Source organism: Physella acuta, unplaced genomic scaffold (genome assembly GCF_028476545.2).
Source record: "Physella acuta isolate Inbredline_101_S28 unplaced genomic scaffold, ASM2847654v3 ptg000562l, whole genome shotgun sequence".
Classification (NCBI taxonomy): domain Eukaryota; kingdom Metazoa; phylum Mollusca; class Gastropoda; family Physidae; genus Physella; species Physella acuta.
Window position 1 is genome coordinate 405,189 of NW_026732081.1, and position 12,927 is coordinate 418,115.

The 12,927-nt window shown below is 36.4% G+C and overlaps 1 protein-coding gene across 3 annotated transcripts in view; it reads left to right on the forward strand.

Moving 5' to 3' along the window:
- LOC131946563 (uncharacterized) overlaps positions 1–8,024 on the forward strand; it is an 80,913-nt gene extending 72,889 nt beyond the window's left edge. For all 3 annotated transcript variants that reach the window (XM_059307413.1, XM_059307414.1, XM_059307415.1), the window contains exons 6-7: positions 4,679–4,729; positions 7,418–8,024. In XM_059307413.1, the coding sequence (XP_059163396.1) occupies positions 4,679–4,729; positions 7,418–7,476 (110 nt within the window). In that variant the 3' untranslated portion in view covers positions 7,477–8,024. The remainder of the gene's footprint in view (positions 1–4,678; positions 4,730–7,417) is intronic.
- The last annotated feature ends 4,903 nt before the right edge of the window (positions 8,025–12,927 follow it).

The following is a 12,927-nucleotide window of genomic DNA, read 5'->3' on the forward strand; positions in this document are numbered from 1 at the left end:
ACACTGCTCGCACATAGTACGAGTAAATAGTTTGTCCAGAAATGTTTTGTCCAGGAAATGTTTTGTCCAGGAAATGTTTTGTCCAGTAAATGTTTTGTCCAGGAAATGTTTTGTCCAGTAAATGTTTTGTCCAGGAAATGTTTTGTCCAGGAAATGTTTTGTCCAGGAAATGTTTTGTCCAGGAAATGTTTTGTCCAGGAAATGTTTTGTCCAGGAAATGTTTTGTCCAGTAAATGTTTTGTCCAGGAAATGTTTTGTCCAGGAAATGTTTTGTCCAGGAAATGTTTTGTCCAGGAAATGTTTTGTCCAGGAAATATTGTGTCCATGAAATGTTTTGTCCAGGAAATGTTTTGTCCAGGAAATTTTTTGTCAAGGAAATGTTTTGTCCAGGAAATGTTTTGTCCAGGAAATATTGTGTCCATGAAATGTTTTGTCCATGAAATGTTTTGTCCAGGAAATGTTTTGTCCAGGAAATGTTTTGTCCAGGAAATGTTTTGTCCAAGAAATGTTTTGTCCAAGAAATGTTTTGTCCAGGAAATGTTTTGTCCAAGAAATGTTTTGTCCAGGAAATGTTTTGTCCAGGAAATGTTTTGTCCAGGAAATATTGTGTCCAGGAAGTGTTTTGTCCAGGAAATGTTTTGTCCAGGAAATATTGTGTCCATGAAATGTTTTGTCCAGGAAATGTTTTGTCCAGGAAATATTGTGTCCAAGAAATGTTTTGTCCAGGAAATGTTTTGTCCATGAAATGTTTTGTCCAGGAAATATTGTGTCCATGAAATGTTTTGTCCAAGAAATGTTTTGTCCAGGAAATATTGTGTCCATGAAATGTTTTGTCCAGGAAATGTTTTGTCCAGGAAATATTGTGTCCATGAAATGTTTTGTCCAGGAAATGTTTTGTCCATGAAGTGAGCAGTGGGATAGAACACTGACAATACTCGAAAGATTCTAATTTATAGCATGACCAAAATTACCAGAAAAAATGGGATAATAATTGTTAAATCCAGCGAATGAATTATTTAATAGAATTATATAAATCAAAAAAATTATCACAAGGTTCGACAAAAGAGTATGACTGGAATCGATAAAATAATGATAATGACCAGAAAAACCTAGAAATAAACAGAATGGCTTACGTATCGATTCCATGCCATGATCATAAATATCGATTCAATTACATTAACATAAGTATAGAAACCCTGATGTGATCACAGGTATCGATATGATCAAACGATTCTAGTCCAGTAACTGATCAAGGCGGGACTAGCGAACAACCGGGTGTTTCTGTATAGTACATGAGCACCTCGGCTGTTCCTAATACCGACATAAACAGCCATTACCCCCCCCCCCCCTAGTAGACAAAATCACCCCCCCCCCTCGTCCCTAACACAGACATAAACAGCCTGTACTCCCTCTAGCAGACACGATCACCCCCCACCCCCCCCCACCCCATAACGCAGACATAAACAGCCTGTACTCCCTCCGGCAGTGTTAGCATGAAGGTGACACGTTAATGTGTCATGTGACACCACCTCACCGGATCACGTGTCAGTCGGCCATATTTGTTGACATAACCTAATGGCTGGCCATATCTCGACCCCCCCCCCCCACGTCACACCTAAACCCAGATAAATCCCTGTGACTGGACCTTCCTAGCACCGCCAATAATTAAGTCAATTTGTTTAGAGCTTACCCCACCTCTTTGCCTGCCGTGCAGGACACTGCAAGGTAACTTAAAGTCAACTGCAGTCATCTGAAACTATACAAACATAAAGTCATTACCGGATCGAATTTCCGCCTTGTTTTTCCTCATTACCTGACTCATTTAGCATATCAAGTTACACCCAAAGCATGAAGCGATAACTCACACGTAATGAGAGGAAATGTTTACGTTATGTAATATCGACAAGCTCATTAGCTACGTTAGCAACTAAAAAGCGGTGTGGAAATTTAAGCTGGATCTATTAATTTGACATTTTAAAGTTATAATATTACTCTTAGTAGAAAATGAATGACACTTAAGGTTAATTTTCTACTTATAGTGAAATACATTTATCTTAGGTTGTTTATCTTAGGATTATTTAGTCTTTTAATATCGATAGTAATTGACGCGATAATTTCCATTTAGTTAAAAGCGATAGACACATAAATATAACGGGAATGAACCCTATACTTTCTCGAATATTTTTGCATAATACTGCGGGGGATGGCAACAGGGGATAACATACAGACAGAATTGCAAAGCTCCGTGTAAAACGCCTAAATTTTGATAAATCTGGATTTAGATTTTTTTCCCGATTAAACCAAGTCTTCTATACTCCGCATTTATGATGAAGTATTGAGGTGTAAAACGGTGAAAAACTGTCAAAATTTCATGTAATTTTTGTGCACGATTACAATATTTCCTGTATACTCTGTATACCAGAAAGTAAAAAAAAGTTAAATATACTTTCACTGCACCAGAATAACCCTTTGTGTGATTTGCGTCGGACATTAACCTAATGTTTTTTTTACTTACACTACATCACGTGCCCATTTATCGAAACAGTTTTGTCAATCAAGTCCTGCACTATCTCTACAGCGAGGTTTGTTTATGTATGAAGTCGTTGATCAAGGCCAAGTTCAACACGTCAATTCATTGACCACAATTGGGAAAACCCAACCACTACTGACAAAACAAAACACATCTACTTGCCCTCATGATTCAAACCTTCTACAGACCACATACGTCTATAAAGCCAGTTTTTTTTTTTAAAGATGTGAAAAAATTATTTTAAGAACTCCCAAGGCCCTCGGTCTGATTGAGATCACGTGACAGATCCCTGATTTGTCTTTTAAGGCTTGGCTGGACGGCGTATCCACATCTAGAGCTTTTCCTTAGCTAAACACAACACGCGGTGTTAAAGTGGTGTTAAATGGTGCATGACGGGACTGTCAGTTTGGACCAGAGGGGGGGGGGTAGGTGTAAAAGCTTTGTCAGCTAGAAAACTTCACGTGTGTTGGACAGGAGTACAGCAAGATGGTGGAGTTTAGTGATAAACAGGGGCAGGTAGCTTAAATAATTGTACTCACTTGGACTTGAGTAGAGTAAGATGGGTTAGGGGAGGGGGTGGAGTATAGTGACTGACACAGGAAGGTAGCTTAAACAATTGTACTCACTTGGACATGAGTAGAGTCAGATGTTGGGGGGGGGGGGTTTGGAGTATTGTACAAAAAGTAGATTTGCAAGTATCTGCGACCTTACAAAACAACATTTGAAAGGGTCCGTGGGTTTGTTCTTCTGTTTTTCTTTGTCTCCAGAACTTCACATTTTGTTGACCCCATCAGACGCGAGAACTCCAATTCGATCTATTTCGTTGGACCCCGATCCATATTTGACTTATTCGTGGTTTATCAGGGTTAAACCTTTAGGGAGAGTGTATCAGCGTTAAGACAAATATACCGTCACGCTAAACGTACACAAGTTGACACGGGCCACTTGAGCTATACTTACATGTTGATCTATACCAGTAGTTCCCATATTCGCTCCAGATGTCCCATACTTATAGGTCTGTCCTAGCGGTTCTCAAAATAACTCCATATACCCTTACATATAAATCGTGACCAGTTGTGTTGTATTGCACCATTTTATTTGTATTATTTGTAACTGTCATGAAGCTTTTTTTAAACATTAAAAGAAATAAGTGAAGATTTTAAAAATGTGAATGTCATTATAGTTCGACTGTTAACGAAATTTGATATTCTACTACATTTAGAAAATAAAATAAAATTTGCCTGCGGGAATATAATAGGTGTTGTTTACATTGGGTGATGTACTTATAAAATAATCTGTTATAGATACACCAGCGCTACAGTAATTAATTATCATTAGTTTTATCACGTTAATTCGATAGCTGTCTACTCGCTTGAATTAGAGAGAGACAGGGTGAAATGGAGTGAACTGTTACAATTATTATAATTATAGTGCGTGGTGTCGGTTTTCATTGTTATGCGATCACCACAATTATATTGGCACTGTTGTTTACTGTCACGTTTTGTGTCACCGATATTATGTGTCACTTTTATCAGCTCACCACAGTTCCACTGACATTGTTGTTTATCGTTGTATATTGTTTCATTATTTTTGTCTATTGCCATTTTTGTGTTACCACAGAGTACAATTTTCTATTGTTATTTCTATATCACCAGTCCTTCATGTATAACACAATCACCAACCCACAACCCATTCAGCAACCCACAACCCATTCTCAACCCACAACCCATTCATCAGCCCACAACCAATTCAGCAACCCACAACCCATTCAGCAACCCACAACCCATTCAACAACCCACAACCTATTCAACAACCCACAACCTATTCAACAACCCACAACCAATTCAGAAACAAACAACTCATCAGCAGAGTTTCTTTCAGACATCTCTTCAGGGCGGGGCCACAGACCACCGAAGCACGTCCACAGCCCCTCCGAAAGAAATAGAAATCAAAATATGTTATTCGAAAATACATTTTTAAACAGTGCCCACCACCCCTTACCCGCTAAAATTTCACTGTTTGCTGTTTTTTAATCTGTATTCGAGTTAAAGACTTGACGTTTATGTAATGCTATCCGTAGTCAAATATTAAAGCACGTACATACGTAAGTTAAAAACATTCATACCTTTTTTTGTCTGATTATTTCAGATGCAGATACAAGAGCTCTTCAAGAATCTCAGATTGATGCAGAAAGTTTAAGTAAGTCTATAGTTCTAACAAGTGTTTTAATATTTGCTGTTTCTTGTATAGTTCTAACAGGTGTTTTAACCATATCGTACAATGGTAGTTTGTACATTTCCATTTGTTCAATATTTAGAGAAAAGTATCATCTCTACACGCATCTCCATCCATTTGATAAAAGCATTTGCTCACTTCTACAACCTCAGAAATTAATCTCATAGGTTCCCCACCAACATAATAGTTTTATTAACTGCCCTCTGGTGGTACACACCTCAACTACTTCGAATGTTACAAACCTGACAGTGAATGTTACAAACCTGACAGTGAATGTTACAAACCTGACAGTGAATGTTACAAACCTGACAGTGAATGTTACAAACCTGACAGTGAATGTTACAAACCTGACAGTGAATGTTACAAACCTGACAGTGAATGTTACAAACCTGACAGTGAATGTTACAAACCTGACAGTGAATGTTACAAACCTGACTGTGAATGTTACAAACCTGACAGTGAATGTTACAAACCTGACAGTGAATGTTACAAACCTGACAGTGAATGTTACAAACCTGACAGTGAATGTTACAAACCTGACTGTGAATGTTACAACCCTGACTGTGAATGTTACAAACCTACCAAAGAATGTTACCAACCTGTCTGTGAATGTTACAAACCTACCAAAGAATGTTACAAACCTGACTGTGAATGTTACCAACCTGCCTGTGAATGTTACAACCCTGACTGTGAATGTTACAAACCTGCCTGTGAGTGTTACAACCCTGACTGTGAATGTTACAAACCTGCCTGTGAATGTTATAAACCTGCATGTGAATGTTACAAACCTGCACGTGAATGTTACAAACCTGCCTGTGAATGTTACAAACCTACCAAAGAATGTTACCAACCTGCCTGTGAATGTTACAAACCTGACTGTGAATGTTACAAACCTGCCTGTGAGTGTTACAAACCTGTCTGTGAATGTTACAAACATACCTGTGAATGTTACAAACCTACCAAAGAATGTTACAAACCTGACTGTGAATGTTACAAACCTACCAAAGAGTGCTACAAACCTACCTGTGAATGTTACAAACTTGCCAGTGAATGTTACAAACCTGCATGTGAAATGTGAATATTACAAACCTCACAAAGAATGTTTGCAAACCCTGTGAAAGTCAGTAGTCACCCCCCCCCCCCCACCCTCTGAATAGTGCACCCCTCACCAGAACGAGGCTCATCGATAAATCGATGAATTGTCACGTGGGTGTTGTCGCCTCTCTGGGGTGTATTAGATTGTAGCGTCGGCAGACAGATGAGAGGGTCAGGGATCGGATACCAACTCCGCCACTCTGGAATTACCAGCTGAGACCAGTCAGATGATTCTATTAGCCAGATGAATGTGGGCAGTATTAGGAAACTGCTGTAGCAGTGGTGTCACAAGGTGGAGGGGGGGGGGGGGTCGGTCCAAACCAGATGACAACATTTAAGGCGTGACACCCTGACCAAAAGCCGTAACATTTATTGTCAATACAAGGTTTCATCCAATTGAGATAAGAAAGCAGTTGAGGGAGAGGGAGTACAAAGAACCGAAAATTCATAATTGATGGAGGAGGGGGTGAGACTCTGTTTTTTTTTATATTTTGCATTTTTATAATAATACGTATATACAAAGTGTAGCCCGTAGCTGTTGTTTTGTGCGTTATATAAAATAAATAAATACTTTAATCCTAGGGGGTTGTTGGGGCCCCACAGATTTTTGTGGTGTATCTAAGGCTAAATTGCCGCATGCCCGATGCCTCCACCTAGGTGGCTCGCCTTAGTCACGATCACGTGACCGTTGAAGTTCAACAAGGTACTCTTGCGCCCTGGCCTGTGATCTAAACCCACAACTGCTTTTAGAATAGTTTTGTTTTTAATTAATTAATTTTAATTAAGCATCTTTCTTCATGTAACATTGCGTTTTTAATGCTGTTGTATGTCTGTATGTGATATGTAGGGTGCGTGTGTGGTATAAGTTGTGTGCACTCATTAGTTTAATCAAATTACATCAAGGTTGTGTAATGAAAAATTAGCTCACAGTTAGTAAACAAAATAGCATGTAATTATTTTCTGCTGAATGTAGCATTATTTTAGCTATTAAAATACGAAATATTTATTTTTATTTTTAAATGAACTCCCTGGTAGTTTTACGTGACGGTGTTTCGTGTTCTCTTGTCTAATCTTGCCTTGAAAAAACATCCTCTTTGTTTTTTAAAATAATCTTTCATTCTTTTCTTTCTAATTTTATTCGCAGCCAACATATTGACATTTTTAAATCGAGTGGATGTGATAATACATTAATAAAAACATTGAAAAGATTAAGCTTAAAAATGTGATTAGATTTTCCAACTTAATAAAAAACGGTGTCAAAATCAGTATATAAAAATCGTTTTATTTAAAATCGGGTTAAAAATATTACGTGCACCGTTCCGCTATTTGTGACATGGAAGAAAATTTGGAACCAAATTAATTTTTTTCTTAATAATTTGGCAACCAGTTTATAAAAGAACTTAACTTTTTAAAAACCAATACATTTGAAAATCTTCCGTACGATATATAATCACATGTATGTGTCTTAAAAAGCATTGTATTATTTATTTTTATCTTTTTAAAATTTTGTCGTCAAATGACTTTAATAATTTTGTTAATTTGGCTTTTTTTTTCCAGATAAGAGAATATGCTGCTGTTCTCATCCCAAGGCCAAGGGGAACAACTACGGATGCTGAAAAAAAAATCTATTTTTAGCTTTAGTTGACCTATCTCTCTACACAATCTACACAGCCAATCAGATGAGTCTGAAACAACACTCACCACCTACATACTAGGAACATCAACATCATTTATTTTTCAACACCCATATACATATTTTTAAAACTACACTTATGTAAGCCTCCACAATTCACCACAACAGTCTGCTTATGAAATCCAATCAAAAATATTCAAAAAGTACTCGATTATTATTAAACAAAGCTTTAATGTGAATTATCAATTAAGTTATATTTGAATAAACATTTTTTAAAATGATACGTTACATTTTGAAAACGTTTTAGGGAGCACGCATGTTTTGGGTTGATTATAGCTTCAGCTCCAATTGTTTATAAGCTCCAACTAAGCTCCAGTTGTTTATTAGCCCCAACTTAGCTCCACTTGTATGTTTAGTTCAACACAGCTCCAATGCCAATCTAAAAAAAAATTCTGAAAGTTCGATTTCTGCAAAGACTTCTCATCGACGTATGTCACATATTGCTTTGTGGATATTGAAACTTTATATTATTTGGGTTCGGTAGTTTTATCTGTGTTTGGTTTTAGTTTACTTTCTCTATTGGTAATTTGGATAAGATAATGATTATTTTTGTTTTGCTATTAATACATCGGGTTCTTTATGTTATGTTTTGGTGCGTCGTGTTTGTAACATTATATTTTAAGTTATAAACCTGTATTTAGCTCAGCCTAATATATATATATATATATATATATATATATATATATATATATATATATATATATATATATATATATATATATATATATATATATATATATATATATAATGTATGTATAGAGACAACATACTGCGTCTAAACCGGTCATTGACAAATTATTGCTAACAATCAAGCAATTGACAAAAGGGTCCCCGACAAAAATAGTCTTTAAAAACGGCCCCGTAAATACGTCCTACTACAATAGAGACGCAAGTGTGAGCCATCAAGACTCCTCCATAGATAGGTGGCCAGAGACGTATTAGCGAGAACCTAATTGGGTCTATTAAAAAAAATAAGTCACAAATGGAAACAACATGAAAGAGAAAAATATATCAAATCCTGCAGTGTTGTTGGAAAAAAAACTTTTCAAATTTTCAAACCAACAAAAACTCCATAAATCCACACACACACAAAATAATTAAAATCACCGACGTTACTGAATGTTTTTTCGTAGTACGCTAAAGTTACAAACCATTTTCTATGACAATATATCGCGAATGGAGATGATCCTAATATTCAAGGATTTAGTACATAGAGCACACTGATGTTTTATAGGCTAATCTGTGGATGTGCCTAACGTTCAAGGATCTAGTATTTAGATAAACCTGATGTTCTATAGGCTAATCTCTTGATGGTCATAACGTTAGATAAAACTTATGTTCCATAATTTTATGAGTACAAGGTCTTAAGTTTTTAGATGCGGGTAATGTTTAATGGGTGAGTTTTTGATCATGTAAAGCTGTGTTATTGGGGATCGTTTTCTCGGGGGCCATTTTGCCAAGTTCCGTTTTGTACTTTGGCCGTTTTAACGTTAAACCAACTAATTGTTATCGTGGGCAACGAATTTGAAGCCGTAATTTTGTCAGATATATTAAACAATCTGTCCCGAAAACTAAAATTAACAACTTTGAATTTAAATCAACTTTTATTAAAGCTGTATAACTAGGTAACATAAAAAATCTTGCCTTGCTTAAAGTTAGCACGTGAAATGACGTTTGACGCATGCGCAATGTCTACAATGCTCCATATACGTGTTGTATTTTGCTCATTACGTATTGACAGTTAACTTTTTATTTTGGTGTAATGTTCTTTTAATGTTTTTGTTAGACAACTTGGCGTCTATGTTAGAAGAAATCTTCAGTCTATAGTCTGTCTGTAGAACTTAGAGATTTTATGATTATTTTATATCTGTTTTTATGTGAATTTTAACTCATTTTCAATCAACTCTAAATTATATGTGAGGAACAATAAAATGATTTAACTAAGGCTTTAAAAAGAGATTCTAATCATCCAAAGTCAAAACATAAATAATATAATTAAATAATATATTCTTTTTGGTACGTAAAAAAATGAACAGTATCACATTTAAAAAAAAAAAATTGCATTGTTTTTTTTTTAATTTGTTTGAAAAAGCCTGGATTTTAAATCGCAAATAGTGTGAGGGGAACTACGATAGAAAGACTTAGACAGTTGGAACATTCCGTCTTTTGGTTCTAGATCGGCAAAACCAAGGGGTAGGGGAAGGGTGACGGAGGTTTCCCGCCCTTATTTGACCATGTGTTGGAGACGTCTGCTACATTGGTGACTTGAAATAAACTATCAATGATTTTTTACATTCGTTTTTCTGTCTATTGTTGGCTGATGCGTGACTGAGCTATTTATGTGAAATAATCAATTCCTAGGTAATTGATTTTTTGATATTTTTGATGTATACAAGAGTTGCTTGGTTGCTGGTTCAGCTAATTTATGTGGAGCAACAAAAGATGAATGTCAAACGGTGATACATAGACTTTTGGTAAACATACATAGACATTGTGATACATAGATTGTTGGTGAACATACATAGACAATGGAATACATAGACTGTTGGTGAACATAAATAGACACTGTGATACATAGATTGTTGGTGAACATACATAGACACGGTGATACATAGACTGTAGATAAACATACATAGACACGGTGATACACACACTGTTGGTAAATATACATAGACACTGTGATACATAGACTGTAGGTAAACATACATAGACACGGTGATACATAGACTGTTGGTAAACATACATAATGTAGAGCTCATTTAAAGCGAGAACAATATCAACAAGAGGCAGTGTGGGATGGGGAGATTGAGAACACATGAGATCTAGCGAGAGATTCAACGAGATCTAGCGAGAGAACAAACGAGATTTCGAGTCTCGAGTTCAGCTCACGATTTTAATCAGTAGGCTGTCTTAGAGCCGACTCAGCTCTGATTGGTACCTGACATGAATGGGGTAAAGTAGAGTTGGCTGGTCCAAAAAATACTTTTATATGCTGAGGTTGTAAAAACAAATGAGCTCTTCTTAATCAGCTCTATGTAATATCTAGTTTTGTAGGGATAATTTTCAAGTGCTGACTGCTTCAAAAAAATATGTAAATTTTTCTGGCAAAGGACACTTAATAACAATCAACCACGTACGAATTTCCCTAACAAAAAAAAAACAAAATTTAGAATAATTTTTAAAAATTATTAAAATGAAATTGTAAAGAATTATCTCGTTGAAAGGTATTTATTAAAGCAACAAATTCTCGTAATGTGGTTTCTTGACAGGATCAAGATGAATATAATTTGTTCTATAGCTTTATCTCCAGCTAGCAATTTTATATTTTCTGTCTCCTTCTTTTATTAAGAGAAATTCCTGTCTCCTTCAAGTATGATCATTATTGTTATAATTATAAGAACGTTTTTTACGCGCGCGCACACACACACACACACACACACACACACACACACACACACACATATATATATATATATATATATATATATATATATATATATATATATATATATATATATATATATATATATATATATATATATATATATGAGATACACTAATAAAACACATACATCAATCTCAAACAGGAAATAATTTTCCAAGAACATACAGTTACGTAGATAAAGTGTTATCTATTTAGAAAAAACGTCGTCGATAAAAACCCAGAGGATTTCTACAAACAACGATAACCTATCATTACATTTGAACGGTTAAAGAGACGGACGCACATAAGCCTCGATTCGTCAACGAGACTTACATCCTGCCATTAAAAACTGCAATTCTGCGTGGGTTTATCGATTTTTCTGATCCATTGGCTATCGAGGGGTCAAAGCTATTTGTCCTTATCGAACTATTCAGTCACGTCTGATTCATAATTGGTAAATATTTGCATTTATGCTGACAGATCAAGTAATTAGCATATGAACCAATATGAGCGATCTCTAGACACACTGTAATGACACAAACTATATTGTTGATTTGGCATGGCATTTGATTTAAGTTCAAGTTCCCAATTCAGACTCAACTATCATAGGCAGATGTAGAGTTCACATGATTCTGGACCTCGGCATATGAACGGATGATGTGGTTAGCGCTATAATCTGCCGATTTTACTTACACTAACGTGTCAGGTACCCATCAGGGCTGAGGGACTCAGGGACATACAACAGTCACGAATCCGGACCGAGATTCGAACTCGAGACCTTCGGGCTAGCAGTCGAGAACTCTACCTCTCAATTATGATTGATTTATAACAGATCAAATCTTTTAACCCATGAATCGATGACTAGATTAATTGTTTGATTGTGTGTAACAAGATCTGACTTTTAACTACATGTTGGATAGTCACAGACTACCAGACTCTATAGCCTAGTAGGCAATGATATAGTTGTATTGAACTCCAGGTGGAACCAGTATTGATGTCGATAGGATGGTCACAGGGCTGGATTTAGAGGTCAACACTACCCCTCCAACACACACCCATTAACACCACTAACACCATCACTACCACCAACATCACCACCAACACCAACACTAACCACTACTTTCACCACTACCACAAACCCCACCACTACCGTTTATATTACCAAACCCACCATCACCACCACTAACACCACCACCAACACTACCACTAAAACAACAACTGATACCACTAATACTACTAATACCACTACCACGAACACTTCCACTACCACCACACTACCACCATAACCACTACCAATAAGTTCACTACTACAACTACCACCACCACCACTACCACTAAGTTCACTATTACAACTACCACCCACCACCATCACTACAACCACCACCACCACCACTACCACCACTACCACTACCACCACTACCACCACTCCACCACCATCACTACCACTCTATCACACGCAATGTACCGAATTACCAATCATCACATGTTATCCAACTATTAGTTTATCATTAATAATTTTTAAAAATTCGCTATCCCCCAACTGATCATAAATGATCGATGACTAGAAATTAATCACCGATATTACACCCCAAAAACGCCCCTCTGAGTCAACAAAATCTCCCACGCTGATGTTCATTCAATCCAAGTCCCATCACCCACTGGGGACGTTTAAAACACACCCGGTATAAATACAACGATGGAAGACTACATGCCGGTCACTCATACAGGCGTATTTATTCTATAAATATTTCACATTTATTCATCACTGCTGTGGAATTCATTAACTCGTGAAGATACTTGTATTGCAAAAGCCAAGCTAGAGTTATCGCCCACTCCTCCTACACGGTTGTTTCCCTTTGTATAATAGACACCTTGCACACGTTGTAAAAATTCATCCTATAATAAAACTAAGTAGTTTCAAATCTCACGATGTCTGGTGGATTTTAAAGT